A 17,917-nucleotide genomic window follows, 5' to 3' on the forward strand; every position below is an offset into this window, starting at 1 on the left:
CTCCCTCTCTGCAGGGGGGACGGTGGACTGACGGTTGGGAGGATAGGATTTCGCTATATGCGGATGATATCCTCCTGTACCTTACGGCGCCGCATGAGTCCCTAACGGCAGCACTACATATCTTTCGGAGTTTTGGGAAGTACACCAGCTACAGTATTAACTGGGCGAAATCTCTCATTTATGTCTTGCACGGACCTCCCCCACAGACACGGTTGATTGCCCGATCCAAATAGTCAGCGACGGCTTTACATACCTAGTCAGTTTGGAAGAACCTCCCGATATCGCTGCTTGGCCGGGCTGCCCTATTTAAAATGATGGCACTGCCACGATTCCTATATGCCCTCCAAAATCACCCGGACCTAGTACCGCAAAAGTATTTCGCTGCTATCAAGGCAACTCAGAGGGACCTTCTCTGGACAGGTACACCTCGTATCTCCCTCCAGAAGCTCACGTTGGGCTGGTTTGATGGGGGAATAGCACTCCCGGATATCAGGAAATATTACTGGGCAGCGCATCTGTCGGCCATTAATCAGGGGACATACTGTGCAGGGAATGGCCCAGGGTACGAGATGGACAAATGGCTTCTTCCGGGAGGAAACTTCGAGGCGGCCCTCTACTCCAGACCGGGAAGGTACCGATTGACAGAGCCAACCAAACACTCTGTCCAGCTGTGGCATATAGTTCACAAGAAATTGGGCTGGGCTGGCAGACTCACTCAGGCAACCCCACTGTGGGCTTCAGAGAAACTAGGCACCCTTAGTCGCACAAAAGGGTTTAGAAACTGTGATCTCATACGCATTTCTGGGATCAAGGACTCATGGGGCCCAGAGGGAGTACTTACATTTGATGCCCTTCAACACACGTATGATCTTGCCCGGACGGAACATTTCCGCTATATGCAGGTCCGACATGCACTACAGGCCAATATTCCTCCTGGGACGCAACTCCCAGAGTCCTAGCCACTAGAAGATAGATTGCTAGATGGCCACCTCCCGGAGAAGGCCATATCGCTCACATACAAAAAGCTCATTAACCATACCCCGGATCAATTACTAGCCCTTAGAGAGAAGTGGGAGATAGACAGACTCGAGATTGACGAGGAAGAATGGCGCACGGCGCTAGCGTCCCCCAGGGAAATAGCAATATCAGCCAAACTGTGACTGATTCAATGAAGATCCTGCACAGAGTGTACATCTCTGGTACCAGGCTAGTCCTGATGGGGCGCAACGACGAAGGACTCTGCCGTAGGGGGTGTGGGGAGGTGGGAACCTTTCTGCACATATTGTGGGAAAGCCGGGAGGTACATGCCTATTGGACATGGGTACTTAACTGTATGAGGGACGTGTGGGGGGTGTAATTGCGGCCTGAGGCGAAGAGGTGCCTCCTTAACATATGGGAACCCTCAGACCTCTCAGCAAAAGGCAAACTATGAGCCACACTGGGTCTGGCAATAGCAAAGAAAAACATTGCAAGGTTATGGGGGGCGGCCACACCACCAACACTGGGGGCTTGGCAGAAAGATATGGATTGAAGCATGGTTCAGGAAAAGACGGTGTATATGGCTAGGGGGTGCCCGAGGAAGTGGGTAGCGGTGTGGTCCAAATGGAATAAATACAGGGGAAACATATGTGAACCCCCCACGATTACGACTGTTGACGAGCTAATTGATTGATGATTATGACATTTTCAGAAATGGACTTAGACTTATGATAGATATTGATTCGCCAGATTTTTAACTCATGTGTATTCCTGAAGATGTATAACTAATAATGCTGCTATGCCATGTGTGTGACCGCTTTATGTTGGTTTTATTTTTCTTTCTTTGAAAATATAAAGACGTTTTTTAAAAAAAGAAATAGATAGTATTATGAGTAAATGTGAGAAAGTGAAGTCTTTCTTGCATTGGTATGCCCCCACTTTTTGCTGAACTGCTTTTGTGCTTTGATTGAGTGTGCCCTGAGCTCGTACCAACCAGGTACCCAGGGCCTGTGTTCCTTCTCTAAAACTGTGTTGAAACTAAATCCCCAATTGGCATATCTGGCCACCTATCAGCCCCTAGTAAATGGTGCCCTAGGTACCCAGGGCATGGTGACCAGAGAAGACCCCCAAGGGTTGCAGCACTTATTGTGCCACCCTTAGGGGCCCTGTACCCTGACACCCACACACTGCCTTTGCAGGCTAAGTGTCCAAGTACAGAACTAAACAGAGTAGACATGGCACACATCCCTGTGTGCCATTTCCACAAGACCCATTGCCCTGGCATACCTCAGTCACCCCTTTAGCTGGGTGCCCTATGCCAGTGGTGTGGGCACAGGCGTATGAGCCCTGTGCCCCTACAGTACCCAGGGCCATTCCTGGGCACTGTAAGTGCAGTGATGCCATTAAGAGTATATGGTGCTGGGAGGTTGTCATTACGAACTCCTCAGCACCATAATGGCTCCACTGAAGACTGACAAGTTTGATATCAAACTTCTCAGCACATTAAATCCACACTGATGCCAGTGTGGGATTTAATGTAAAATGCACCAGACCGCATCTTAGAGATGCCCCTGAAATCCTACCCTACAATCCACGTCTGGACTGAGAGGCTGCCTAGGCTGCCACACAGCAGACATGTTGCTAGACCCCCTCGGTGGAGAGCCCCCCCCCCCGCACTCCTGGGCCTGCAACAATGCACATCCTGTGAGAGGTGCTAGGTCTCCTCCCCCAGGAAGGGCATGGGAAAGCTTCAAAGGCCAGCCGCCTCCGAGAGCTTCTCCAGACCATTTGCTGTACCCAGCAACTGGCCCCCACTAGTTCTGACCCCCACTCTGGCGGGAAGACTGGCGGGAAACCCTAAGTAGGGAAGGGGGTATGCCAGCCTATGCCAATCCCACGACACAGGTCGGAGAGGCGAGGTGAAGCACGAACCAGGGCTGCGGCCAACTTGAAGATGGGGAGCCCTGCCCAATCACAGCTAGGCTCCTGCCCCCCTCCCCACAGGAGAGGAGCAGGCTAGGAGGTGTACCCACCCCAGGACAGGTACCTATTGCCCCCTGCCCTTGCCCTACCTGTAACGCCCCTAAATTCAGTATTTAGGGGCACCCTGAACCTTCCTTCCTCAGATCCCGATATCAAAAGAAGAAAAAAGATCAAGAAGAAGACGACCCGCCGTGCAGCTACTACAGGACAACACCAACTGACTTGGCCCCAGCTCTACTGGCCTGTCGATCCTGGAACCTGCTCCTGCTTTCCCGACGCTAAAAGACACCCCTGCACCCGGCGCACCACGGTCCCCTGTGCCTTCCTTTGGGGTACCTACCTCTTCTCCAAGATCCCAACTTACCTCTCGAAGTGGTGGTCACACCTGAAGAATGAATATGCTACTTACCAGTATGCATCTGTACTTGGCATGTAGGGCTGCTAACATTCATATCTATTGCATAGATCGCCGCCTAGTGTTGGGTCCGGATGATTGCACATTGTTGTCCTGGAAGAGTCTTCGAAGTATCACGAGATAGGTGGCTCCTCCCCTGGACTACAGTGCGCATGGGCATCGACTCCATCCCCAGATTGTTTTTAGCCATTGTGGCGGAGATGGAGTGAAATAGTGTAAATGATGTCCATGCTAATGATTGAATGCAATAAAGTATCTGCAGCCGCTACGGGCACCGGGGAGGAGGGTGGGCGATATGAATGTTAGCAGCCTTACATGCCAAGAACAGATGCATACTGGTAAGTAGCATATTCAGTTCGAGGCATGTGGGCTGCTAAATTCATATCTATTGCATAGAATACATAGCAGTCCCTCCATTAACGGCGGCTGCCCGTGCCAGCTGCAGAAGTCTGAAAAAGTGTTTTGAGAACAGCCTGTCCTACAGCTGCCTGCTGCTTGGAATGCACATCAACACAGTAATGTTTGGTAAACGTGTGTGGTGTAGACCACGTGGCTGCTCTACAAATGTCTTCCAAAGGAATGTTGCCCAGGAAAGCCATGGAGGCCCCCCAACTTGCGTGTGGAGTGCGCTCTTGGGGGGACCGTTAAAGTAAGTTTAGCTTTTTGATAACAAATCTGAATGCACTTAACGATCCATCTGGCTATGCCTGCTTTGGAAATAGGGTTGCCTTTGTGCTGGGCTGAGAAGGCAACAAAAAGTTGCTGTGTCTTTCTAAATTGTTGTGTCCTGTTAATGTAGTACATCAATGCCCTTTTTACGTCCAACGTATGGAGCATTCTCTCCGCTACTGTTTGTGGGTTTTGAAAGAATGCGGGCAGTTCAATAGTTTGGTTGACATGAAACTGTGACACCACCTTAGGAAGGAACTTGGGGTTAGTGCGGAGCACTACCCTGTTTGAATGAATTTGTATGAACGGCTCTTGTATTGTGAGCGCCTGCAGCTCACTAACACGCCTGAGAGATGTAATAGCAATGAGAAAGGCCACTTTCCATGTCAAGAACTGAATCTCGCATGAATGTAGTGGCTCAAAAGGTGGGCCCATCAGTCTAGTGAGAACCACATTGAGGTTCCACACAGGAGCTGGTGGTGTTCTCGGAGGAATGACCCGTTTCAGTCCCTCCAGGAAGGCTTTAATGGCAGGCACCCTGAAAACAGAGATGCTGCCTGTTCTGTAGATAAGCTGCTATGGCGGATAAGTGTATCCTAATGGAAGCGTAAGCTAGATTGCATTTGTAAAGATGTAACAAATAGCAGATGATGTTAGGAATGGATGCATCTAGCGGGTCAATGTGATGTTCTGTACAGTAAATGACAAACCGCTTCCACTTTGCAGCATAGCAAGCTCGGGTAGTGGGCTTCCTTGCCTCTCTGATGATGTCCATGCATTCAGGAGGCAGGTTCAGGTAGCCAAATTCTAAGACCTCAGGAGCCAGATCGCCAGATTGAGCTGTTGCGGATCTGGATGCTGAATGTCGCCATGGTTCTGCGTCAAGAGCCTGGGTGTGAGATGCAGCCTTTGATGCGGTACCACGGAAAGTTCCAGAAACGTGGTGTACCATGGTTGGCGTGCCCACGTTGGAGCAACCAGGATGAGCGTCATCGAGTGTTGCTTTAGCTTTCTTGCCACCAGCGGAATGAGAGGCGCTGGGGGAAAAGCGTACGCAAATCTGCCTGACCAGTTCATCCATATCGCATTGGCCTGCGATTGTGGGTGAGGGAACCTGGCGGCAAAGCTTTGGCATTTTGCGTTTTCCCTTGTGGCAAACAGGTCTATCTCTGGATGACCCCACTGCTGGAAGTACGGGTGGAGTACTGATGGATGTATCTCCCACTCGTGCATTTGATGGCTGAACCTGCTGAGCAGATCCGCCATCTGATTGTCCTTGCCCGGGAGGTGTTCCGCCATGAGGAAGATGTTCCTCTGAATGGCCCACCTCCACATGCTCTGAGCCAGATGAGACAGCTGTGGAGAGTGTGTACCTCCCTGCTTTTGGATGTAGTACATGGCTGTCATGTTGTCCGTCCGGATCAAGACGACTTTGTTGCACAGATGTACTTTGAAGGACTTGAGCGCCATGAAGATCGCCATCAACTCTAGGTAGTTGATGTGCATCTTTTGTTGCTGCGTTGACCACAGTCCCTGCACCGTGTAGTGGAGCACATGAGCTCCCCACCCCTGGAGAGATGCGTCCGTCGTTAGGATAATCTGTGGCACAGGCTCTTGGAACGGTCGGCCCTTGCAAAGGTTGTGTGGATTCCACCAATGCAGAGAGTTGTATGCCCGACCGGTCACCAACACTAGGTCTTTCATCTGTCCTTGAGCCTGAGTCCACTGATGTGCCAAGCATTCTTGGAGCGGACGCATATGCAATCTTGCGTGCGGGACTATGAAGATGCAGGAGGCCATCATGCCTATCAACTGCATGAACACTCTCGCTGGTAGGGAGTGTTGCGGTCTGAACCTTTGGATGAGCGACTGGATGGTGTCGATCCTCACTTGGTTCGGCTGAGCTGTAGCAGTCAGAGTATTTATTGTCGCGCCCAGATACTGCCGCACGTGGGAAGGCCGGAGGTGCGACTTTGGGTAGTTCAGTGAGAACCCCAGACTGTGAAGGAGGTGAATGGTGTGGGACATGTGTGCGGCGCACTGGTGTTCCGACTTTGCTTGAACCAGCCAGTCGTCTAGGTAAGGGTAGACATGTATATTTTGTCTCCTGAGGTGCGCCGCCACTGTCGCCAGACACTTGGTGAACACTCTGGGGGCAGTGGTCACTCCGAAGGGTAGGACTTTGAACTGATAATGCCTGTTTTGGATGGTGAACCAGAGGTACTTTCTGTGGGAGGGGTGGAGTGGTATGTGAAAATAAGCATCCTTGAGGTCCAAGGTTGCTAGGAAGTCCCCTTGGTTCAACAGGGGGAGAATTTGCTGCAGTGTTAGCATATGAAAATGTTCTGATAGGATATACAGGTTGAGGGGGCGTAGATCCAGAATGGGTCTGAGGGATCCGTCCTTTTTTGGGATGAGGAAGTACAGGGAATAGACCCCTGTTCCTTCCTCCTCCACTGGTACGAGCTCTATTGCGCCTTTTTGCAGCATCACAAGAACTTCCTGCTGCAATAAGTGCAAGTGCTCTGCTGACATAGGACGTTGTCTTGGGGGTATGTTGGGTGGAGTGGATGTCAATTCCAAACAATAACCGTACTGGATAAGTTGCCTCACCCACCTGTCTGTGGTGATGGACATCCAGACTGGCAGGAACTGCTGGAGTCTCCCCCCCGACAGGTTTTGGATGGTCGGGGGGCAGTGACAGAGAGTCACTGTTTGTTGGCGGCAGAGGAACGGGAGCTGTTGTTGCCTCTGCCCCTGCCTTTGGCACTGTTTCTTCTGTAACCCCCTCTACCCTGCTTGGGGTACGAGGACTGCGCGCCACCTTTAGTGAATTGCGTCTGCTGCGCCAAGTGTCCTCTGGTAACACCACGGCTACTGGAGCGACGAAAAGTGCTCCCTCTGAATTGCTGAGACTGAAGCGTCCCCATGGATTTAGCTGTCTCGTTGTCTTTTTTAATCTTCTCGAGGGTGGTGTCAACGTCCGGGCCAAACAGTCTGTCGGGATTAACGGGCTGGTTGAGTATAGTTGTTTGTATGTCAGGTTTGAACCCTGAGATGCGAAGCCATGCTTGACGCCTTAACATCACGCTAGTGTTAATCGCTCTAGCCGCTGTATCTGCAACGTCAAGCGCACACTTAATTGCAGCGTTTGAAATGAGCTTGCCCTCTTGTATTAGCATCTCAGCTGCCTCTTTAAACTCATCTGGAAGGTGCTGAAGGAGCTGCTCTAGGGTGTCGTAATGCGCCCTATCATATCGTGCCAACAGGGCCTGGGTGTTCGATATGCGCCAGATATTGGCTGCCTGTGCAGCCACCCTTTTCCCAGATGCCTCTAGCACTTTCGACTCTTTGTCTGGGGGAGGAGCTTCACCCGTCGTCTGCGAGTTCGCCCTCTTGCGGGCATTGGCGACCACCAAAGAGTCCAGAGGCAACTGGCCCCGAATATATGCTGGGTCTCCAGGTGCTGGTCGGTATTTCTTTTCGATACGTGGGTTTACCACTCTTGCCCTGGTGGGTTCTTTAAAGATTTCCGGTGCATGCTTAAGGACCCCTTTTAGCATTGGAAGTGTTTTAACAGTTTTTTCTGCGGCAGAGAAAGTGTCAAACAAAAAATCTTCTTACACCGGGTCGGCATGCATGTCCACATTATGATTTGCAGCTGCCCGTTCAATTAAGGCATTGAATGCCGCTGAATCCTCAGTGGGGGATGTCCGTACACCATAAACCTGTGGGTCCTGTACCACTTGTTGGCCTCCCTGGTCACCAGTGTCCACCCATGAGTCCTGTTGCTCATCAGGGTCATCGTTATCTGGGAAATTGTACTGGTCATCCTGGTCATCGTCATCTCCCCCTGAAGCATTGGGAGAAGGTGATGGGCTCCTCCTTGGTTGAGGATGAAGAGGTTCAACAAGGGCAGGAAAGGCCTGTGCTGGCCTTTTCTTCTTTAGAGATATGACATAGGACTCCAATGGTTGGGAAGTAATCTTTCGCTTCTGAGGCTTCAGTGTCCTTTGACACCGACCGGGGTGCAAAGGCCTTCGGTGCCACCTTCGGCGGCAGAGTGTAGAGGATCGGCGTTGAAGTCTTCCTCGGAGCGTCCACCAATTTTGGTGCCGACGGCGTGTGAGTTGTCGACGGCAAAGTCTTCTCCCGAATTCTCTTGAGGGAGTCGGTGACTTGTTTCGTGAACGAAGCGGAGGGTTTCAATAGCCCGACCGATGACCCATGCCCGTCACCATAGGAGGTCCCCAGCGTCGACGAGGTGTCCGTGCGTGCTCGAGCCTCAGACGCATCTTCGACCCCAATGGTCCGGGCCTCCTTTCTAGGCTTAGGCGCCGATGCCGTTGGCTTTGGACCGGCAGCTTTGGGCTGTTGCGTAGGGCCTCCGGACTTCGGCTCGGGGCCCTTTGTCGACTGCGCTTCAACCGGGCGTCTGCCTGTTGGCGCCGTAGTCGCGTCCGATGGTGGTTCGACAGTCTTCATGGACTTTGATGGAGCCACCGTGCTCGACACGTGTTCGACGACCTTCTTCGAGGTCGGCTCCTTGGCCACCGTATGTAGCGGAGCCGGCTCGACAGCCTTCTTCGGCTTCGGAGCCACTTAAGTCGACGGCGTCGATGACGTAGCAGGCGTCTTCAGTTTCGATGGTACGTCGGCCATCTTTGTTTTTGTCGAATCCGAAGGTTTCGGTTTCGATATGCGCAATGGCGGCTCCGCTGGTGTGTCCGTGGCCGGGCCAGAAGGCGGGGCCGGGGATTGCGGTGCAGGGTCGGGGGTAAGGCCGAGTGGCGATCCCGTGACTTGAGCCTGAGTCACGTAACCTTCGGGGCATAGCTCTTCCTCCGAGCTATCTTCCGCGGCCCCATAAACTTCTTCGTCGTCCCCTACCTCCTCGACGTTTTCTAGGTCCTGGCCCTCGACGGGTTCTCCGGATTCGGGCTCGACCTCCGTTGACGGTGGTGAAATCTGCAGATGATGGCTTGGGCCTTCTGCCTCGGGGTCGTCGAAGATGTCGTCGGGTGCCGGAGCCGCTCGCCGGGCCTCAAGGCGCGCCGCGCGCCGAAGCTTGAGCGTCTTCTTCGACCTGAACTTCGAACAGGCCATACAGCTGGCCTCGTTGTGGTCCGGCGAGAGGCATTTGTTACAGACTGGATGCACGTCGATGTGTGGGTACTTCGAACCACACACGGGGCAGAACTTGAACGGACTCCGTTCCATCGTAGTATCGTCGGTGTCTTGCTGCGACGACAGGGCCTCGATGTCCGAAGAGTTACTCGACTCCGCAGAAGACCGACTCGTAGAGTCGGATGAAGCACGAGACCGAACGCGAACAATACCGACGAGGTAACGAAGGCCTTTTGGCCTTAAAGAAGTAGTTTTTTCGATTCAGACTAGGAGACGTCGAAATCACATCCGAACCCAATGGCGGAAAAAAACAATCTGGGGATGGAGTCGATGCCCATGCGCACTGTAGTCCAGGGGAGGAGCCACCTATCTCGTGATACTTCGAAGACTCTTCCAGGACAACAATGTGCAATCATCCGGACCCAACACTAGGCGGCGATCTATGCAATAGATATGAATTTAGCAGCCCACATGCCTCGAACTCTCCGTCCCCGAGCCTGCAGCCTTTGTTCATTTTTTAACTTTCCCTTTGGATAACACTGAGCGCCCAACGGCTCAAAAGCACCCTGCACCCCGCCGCCCGAGTGGCGCTGGGAGTGCATCTACTACCCTGCTCTACTTCCCCACTTGCCCCGAGTACGTGACCAGGAGCTCAGCTCCCACAGCCGTGGGGCCTGCTTGCTTGTAGCCACCAACCGTAGGCCCCCTACCCTCAATTGGATTGCATTGGGCCTACTCTCTCTGCACCTGGCTGCCACTGTGCCGCTGAGGGTGTAATTACTGTACCTTCCCGACCCTGGGAGACCCCCGAGTCTATGCCCAGAACCTTAACTTCACCAGTCGAGTACTCACCTGGAAACCGATAACTCACTTTCCTGCCATTGGATAACATTGACTGGTTTGACTTGAAAAATCTTCTAAGTGTGAAGTGTTGAAACTCTAAAATATTCCTATAAAATCAGCTGAGTAACGAATTTCGAATTACTCACCTGGAGTCAGGAGAGGAGCCAGTACTGTACCTCTCAGCCCAGTACTGAACTAAAAAAGGAATTAGAACTACCCATAACCTGCATTTTCTCGCAGAGGAAACCATTGACTGTTTTTCTCTGAAATTTCTTCTAAGTGTCTACTTTTGAAAATGACAAATATTCCTTAAAAACCGTACCAACTACTTAAACGTAAATACTTACTTGTCTTAGGTAGAGACCCCAGTATTGAACCTAGGAGTCCAGTCCTGGATTACAAAAGTAACAAGAACCTACTTTGCCTGTGACTTGAATTTCCTTCCATAGGGTAAGATTGCTAGATTTTCACTGAAAAGTTTCTGTCAACTTTTAAAATACCTTTATATTCTTTAAAAATCATTGCAATAACCAAAACGTTTTTACTAACCTGTTTTCAGCTTAGACCCCAGGACTGAATCTAGGAGCCAGTCCTGGAGTTACAAAAGTAATCTATAAAGTAATCAACTGCATTTATGTAGAAAAAACCATTGATCTCAATGTTAAACTGTGTTTAGAATTATGTTGCCTACTGCAACCACTGTACCTATTGTGTTTACAAAGTTTATTACCTTACTGCAAAGTAATTATCTGAGATCACTCATATTGAGAAAAGTATATTTTGATACCCGTTGGTTCTTAAAATAAAACAAGTATATCTTTTGATATAAAAACAATTGGCCTGGAGTTCAGTCCTTGAGTGTGTTAAAACCTTTTGCTGACTGAGTGGGTACAACAAATGCTTTACACTGTCCTCTGGTACTGCCTTACTGCTCGACCAAGCTACCACTTTGGAGAGTAAGGTCAGCCCTGACTTTAACGTCTGTTATAACTCTAGGGGTTGTGGTCTATATACACTACCTTACTTTGGTCCAGTATATATAGGGCCACTTTCTCACAGTAAACCAATATTAGATTATTGTTTTTAGCGTTGGCAAACTAATACCAGAAATTCATTAAAATATTTTCTGATTTGGTTAGTCCTATATTTGTTTGGACGCTGGGAAATTCCCAAGCTACTGAAACTCTCATGTAAAAAATCACCAGTGCCCCTATTCTAGCTCAACCTGATATTTCCACACCATTTATCATTCCAACTGATGCTTCTGACCGGACCTAAACAGGATGAACACCCAATAGCATTTTATTTTCGCTTTTTCTAAGTCTGAACAAAATTATCGTCTTAGAAGAAGAGATTTTGGCTGTTTAAGAGGTATTTCAAGAATGGAAGCTTTGTTTTTTTACCATGTGCCGAACATCAAGTAATTGTGCATATAGAGCACAAAAATAATAAAGTACACAAACAAGCTGAATGCAAAAATAATTGGCCGGTAAGACGGGACACCTTTCAGTAACTGATTTTAACAAGCATTTTCAATGCAATAGGTCTCGCAAATTGTGAGATTTTAAGCTATTGGCATTGTAAATGATGTCTTTTATTCATGTGTTTGTCAAAGCAACGCATCTATAAAAGGCATAGTCATTTCTAATGGTAATAGCTCAAACTCTCGCAAATGCAAGACTACTTTAATGGTGGCCGCAACATTTTCCTTTGACGCTGCTCGCCTATTCAGGTTACAGAGAGCGTCTAAAGAAAGGGGCACAGCCAACATTAAAGCGAAAGCGTGTATGGTGGGATTTTACACAAGGTGTAATAAAAATAAATAAAGCAATCTTTTGTAGTGCGGCAGCTAAAGTTAAAGCGTTCACGCTGTGAATTAAACAAATATATAAGCGTGGCCCCTAAAGTGAAAGTGGATTGCGCCGTAAATTAAAAATAAGTGCAGCCACTATAGTTAAAGACCGCGCTGGAAATGAAAACAAATACATGACTAAATTACATGATATAAAAGGAGGCGGCGAGCTGCGATGTCGTGGGTGGAATAGAGAAGATCATTAAAGAAAACAGTGCTCACCGACTAGATAAAGCAGACAGTGTAACAAGACAAGTAAAAAGTCCAGTCGTTATGGGAGGTTACAATTGTAGACAAGGAGGGACTAGTAAGCCTATTCACGAATGAAAAGCAACAATTTTGAAAGGACAGTAACAGGAGGCAATTAAAAGATGAACGGGAAATGGGCGGAGCTTCTATGTCGTACTGCAATACAGCATGCCTCACAGAGTAGTGCATGCGCTGCCCAGCCTCGACCCCAAAAATCACTTATACTGTTGGTACTCAAAATATAGCTGCTGATAGCTTATCTAGTTAAGATTCCTAAGAACAACTCTTACCCTCAAATAAGAGGATTCTTTCAACCAAGGCATTTTTGAATGGGGTCTTTAATGTTATGGAACAAGTTAAGAGGGCTACCATGGAACCTTATATATATTCATGGTTTTATCAAGATAATATAGAAATAGAGTACGAGAACGTATTGCTATATTTTAACTAAAGGATTTTTATTCCCAACATGATTTCAGGACTGCTGATGTAAGTCACTGAAGATCTCATTAGGAGTCAATTTTGGTGCCCAAATTTACAGACTGCTGCTAGGAAAGTCCGGTGAAATGTGTATTAAAATAGATTAACAACTAATCTCTAGCATGTTTATTAGTTCCTCTTGAAATATCATCCAGAACTTTAGAATTCAGTTCAGCCACATTGGTTTAGTATTTATCAACTTTTGAAGGCTGTACAGTTATTACAGTGACTAAAAATGCCTGAACATTTTCAGGTTTCATGGCCTAACAAATAAAAGAGTATCCTGTTGACCCAGCTGTGCAAACGCTGGAAGATTCAATGAGCAGTGGTCTCCGGTTTTTATCCTTAAACTAATGTGCAAACAGAGATTACATCAAACTCTTGAAACGTACCTGCAATCGTTAATTAATTGTAATCAATCTACTTAGACATACTCACTCCCTAAAGCACTACTCTCTTATAATAATTACATTCATTCTTCTTTGGGTTATGGCCCAAGTTTTACTACTTATGGCTACCATTCACAAACAATTATTTGAATTCTATCTTCCGAATCAATGTTCCTCATGAGTAGCAATTAAAATTAAATTTACAGAAGGCTCAGCACTTATAGGGGCAGGCAGATCAACCAACCTCGCAGACTGGCTCCCAAGTCTAAAGTGTTAATAAGGTTGGTTATCCTCTGATCATCTTCCTTTCATTAATCTAAATTAAGCCCAAAGCATTATAGACCCTTTTTGATTTCTCGTATTATTAATCCTGTAGCAGTCAGAATTAATCTTCAACCTGTAAGATTCATCCCTCAATTCATGTTTCCTCTTTCAAGTCAGGCCTATACAGAAAGAAATCTAGGCTTTTACGTCTCAAAGTTAGTGGTCAGGAAGAATACGAGGTCAATGACATTTGTAACCCTGTTTGTATAAAGGAAAATTGCATTTTGAATTGACTGGAAAGGATTTGGTCCTTGTGATAGCTCTTAGGAGCTTGCATCTCAGGCTGATGCTTCTATTCTTGTTACAAGATTTTACTCAAATCATCCAAACGAACCAGGCATTCCTTAGAGAAGGCAGAGTGTTATAAGTTTATCCGGGAGAAGGATGCCAACGGCCTGACAGCCAAGCATTGAATCACCAGCAGCACAAAGGACAGGTGGTCACCCTTCTTGGGCATCTTCCTTCCTGAAAGTTGCTTGACAAATTCAATGCGGATGGTGGAGTCTTGCTGGGCACACCTGTACTCCAGCACACTTGTGTTTGCAATGTTATGAGAAAAACAGTTTATCTCAACAGTGAAATGCCTCTGGGGTGGTTGTGGTTCCGGACAAATTCGGCAGCCATCTTGAAAGGGAGGATCCATATTCGATCAGGTTTAGCAGAATTTCCCCAAAAAAATCATGGGGACTTCTAATTCCTGTTCTACAACTCACTTCTGGGTACCTGGGTTAAACAAAAACACTATAGGAGGAGACTGGAACTATCTGCTGGTAGTTGCAACATGTTTCTTCCTACTGTTGCTTTCTCCAGGGGTTTGTCTACCTTTCCTGTATCATCCTTTCTCTGCAGTCTGTGCTAAAATCATCTTCTCTCTAATTTGTTCCCTATAAGAGTTTTGCTGATTTCTTCAGTTTGCCTTTCTTACCTCACTCCTGCCTTCCAAATCTAGCATCAAAGGAAATAGGAAAAGGCAGCGGCGACTTCTTCAAGCCAATCCTTACCAACCTGTGTCGATGGTGAAGGCAGCTCAGTGGGGTTGATAACTTATAATTTGGATGAGTGACCAACCTGCAGGTTACCAGTCTAAATCATTGCAGGGATGACCAATGTATTCATCCCTTCAGAATAAAGGTAAGTTCAACTGAGATGTTGAACAGTAACATATGTCATCTGCTGTTCTATGAAACTTTACAACTGCACTAACAAGAGGTATATACAAGATTATGCTCATCCAACAAAAAACACCCAAAAGAGCACAAAATGCAGCGCTGATTGTAACACAATGCAGCTATAGTTAGGATGTAATGGTCAGGTCAGGATACCAGGGCAGCGACCACTGAAAAGTGAGCCCTTTTTACAGAGGAAAGCAGCTGAGTTAGTTAGCACTTCAATGGTTAACATCTGAAATTAAGTATTGCAAAGGACCGCATTCTGGGTCAAAAACAAAACCATAAAACACACAACAGAAGGAACGTAAGAGTATTATGAAAATACAATGAATCTTTCTACAGGGACAGTACTGAATGTTTGTAATTAATACAAAAACTTTGAAAAGGGGCCATATCCTTTTCGCCCTATTGAGCAGTTTTTCATTGTATGCTAAATCAGGATAAGTTACCTTCATTGCTCGTTCCATTAATTTAGAGTCACATGCAGGCAGCGGAGGGTCATGTGTTATTTGCAAGGGTTTGGAGCCATCATTTTCATCAATCTTTATGGTGACCTTGTGAAGTGATGCAGTGCCCGTTTTTCTTCCAAGGATTTGCTGGCTTTAAATTAAACAAGTATAATAAACGCAGAATTTTAGAAAATAAATTTTAAAATGAATCACTATTCTGAAAGTTGCAACCTAAAATAATTTCCACACAGATTTCAGTTATTCCCTTAAAAATATTGAAGTTGAAAATACTGCTGCTATATGTTTGTTGAGAAGGTAACTATTAATGAGTTTAGTTATTCTAACTCAAGCACTTAAAGTGATTTATGTTTGGATGAGTCGGTGCATGCAGCATTCGTCCACATAATTTCAAATTAACAAATGATGTGGAGCATTCCTTACTTTAGGAGTTATTCCATTTACAGTTTGCTATCATGAGAACACTACATTTGGCAGAGGGGGACATGCAACTCAACGGAAATCCATTACTTACCTATAGCCATTAAAGTTGGTTTTGTACGGTCATCTCTCAATTTCTGCAAAACAACACATGTAGGGAAACTGATCTGATCTGTGAAAATGCCCAGGTTTTGAAACTCTTTTTGGATGTCTTGATGAGTGAGTGTCCCTAACAAGGGTGTAACAAAGGTCCCCGCAACCCTTGCATCTGGACCAGACTCATCAGAACTCGACCGATATCCGAACAAGTGTTCACTTCTTTATAGAGTTCATTATGAAGGTAGGTAGGGAAAATGCCAACCTGATATACAAAGAATCAACTATACACCTCTTCCAGGATGTGAGGAAGGACATACCGGCACAACACCGTGGGCATATTCCCCACCTCGCAAACATGGGTTCCACGACAGCTCGAACCAAACGACTTCACTTGTGAGGAGAAATCCATTCCGCTGTTTTGTGTATTCACAGCGCGGAATCAACGGCAACCCGGAAGCACAAGAACCTGACCCCGGAATTACTGCCGATCAGCCAATGAAAGGAGACGAACCTGAGGAGGAGGCGGGTCATTGGAGGAGCGTGAAAGGACCAGGGTGAACGCCAGAAAGGACGACGGAAGAAGAGAAGCCATGACTGCTGAAAACCGAATAGCACAGGACTGAAGGCGCCGAGGAGGACGTGGAACAGGAGTCCGGAGAGCGGTGGTGCGAAGACTGGTGGAGTCCGCCGGAGGATGCCGGAGAGCGGACGCAACTCAAGAGAGTTGAGTGGCAGGTGAGTGGCAGCGCCTTTGAGGAACAAGAGGGTGGCGGGAGGAACGAGGGTGGAGAGCTAACCAGGGTAGAGGGTATCGTTTCCGATGGTGATGCGTGTGTCCCATACCCTACAAATTGAGGATTGATGTACCAAGTGTCTGCATTTACATTTTTCGTATGTTCCGATAAAAGTACAGTGGCAGGGATTTTCTTTACCCAGACTTCCCCACTGTTGGAAACGCCATAATTTACAGGGAAGAAACCTTGTATAAATTCATCCTTCAATACAGCGTCGGGTCCACTAAGTGACCCGTACTTAATTCTACTGCGTTTACGTTATTTTTTTTCTCCTTTTTATAAACCTACCACGACGTTTCTTCTGGTGCACTTTGCGGTGTGGTAAAGGGTTCTTTAAACACAGAAGTAACAGAACCATCTTGCTGACGGCTCCTTTCTTTTCCCTTTCTATGAGCCTCCGGAGTGAAGATTCTGACGAACAAGAAAAGGAGTTGAAACAGTTGCCCTCTACGGATCCTTCCAGCTCGGCCAGCTTTACAAAGGAAGAAGAAGAAGATAGAGACTCACAAACAGCCTATTGGCAGGAAATGTACCCTGAATGGCATACGATTGGACGCAAACCCAGAGTAGACAAATTCAAGGGCAGATCAACGGCTGGGGCTAAGGAGGACATCATCACCCAGCATGAAAAGTGAACCATTCTGTCAGGACACCCAGGCATCAGAAAACTGTAAGGCTACAGACCATCAGACCCTGGCATTCATGATATACACCACTAGAGGATGCTAGCTGAGAGGCCTGGAGGTGAACTCGGTTAATTACTTCCTCCTCCCTTGACAGAGGAACAAGTAGACACTTACCATTCTGTCCATTCCTCCTCCAATTCTTTTGAACCTCCCCTCTACCATTTTATGGGAAAATACTGTCTCTCTCGCACGATTGGAGGAGTAAGACAACTGTTGGCTACCTGCTGTTTAATTTGTTCTCGTTGTTAGCCTTTCTATCCTTACCTGGGATTTATTGATAGAGGTCAGAGTGCCTTCTCACTTTGCCATTAGGTCCTGCCCACATCCCTCTAGATACTGGCACCCAGAACCTCAACATGGGAGTCTCTCTGCACTTTACTATCCCTCATTGTGAGAGGTCCTATCACACAAGATAAAGGCTGGCAGGTCTGGAACTGCCTAATTTGAGGGGCCTACTCTGTATGAATAGAACAAACCAAGTGGAGCATTCCCATATGGCCCTCAAATAGGGGTACTATGACGAGGGCGCCCAAAAAAATATCTATGTTACTGGTGAAGGAACTATGCCTCCAAAGGTCGAAATCCCATATAGTTAACTTCCCCACTAGCACAATTACTTGGGCAATCTCAGAAAAAGACACACAACCAGCCTTCCAAGCCTTCTACCAGCAGCTCCATTAATGGGCAGCAGAAGATGCCGCAGCGATCCAATCCTACCTCGGGGAGTATGAGTGGCACTCATCCCAAACACCACAGAGAGCTTCTAGAACGTCCCACAGATGCTGCAGAATTGCACCTAGCATTGAAGGCCATGCCGCTGGGTAAGTCTTGCCACCAAACGGCCTTCTGTTGTCCGTTAGTAGGGCATTCCTCTAGCTCTTTCAAGACAATTGTAGGCAGCTGGCTCTCTATATAATGCCTCAAAATGAGGTATACTGTGCAGGGAGTCGAGGCAACTCTTACAGGTTTACAG

At 47.5% G+C, this 17,917-nt stretch overlaps 1 protein-coding gene across 2 annotated transcripts in view; it reads right to left on the reverse strand.

The window, feature by feature from the left end:
• The window catches only part of MED14 (mediator complex subunit 14), a 941,548-nt gene that overhangs the window by 780,492 nt on the left and 143,139 nt on the right, over positions 1-17,917 (reverse strand). For both annotated transcript variants that reach the window (XM_078658290.1, XM_078658289.1), the window contains exon 9: positions 14,928-15,078. In XM_078658290.1, the coding sequence (XP_078514416.1) occupies positions 14,928-15,078 (151 nt within the window). The remainder of the gene's footprint in view (positions 1-14,927; positions 15,079-17,917) is intronic.

Source organism: Lissotriton helveticus, chromosome 8 (assembly GCF_964261635.1).
Source record: "Lissotriton helveticus chromosome 8, aLisHel1.1, whole genome shotgun sequence".
Classification (NCBI taxonomy): Eukaryota; Metazoa; Chordata; class Amphibia; order Caudata; family Salamandridae; genus Lissotriton; species Lissotriton helveticus.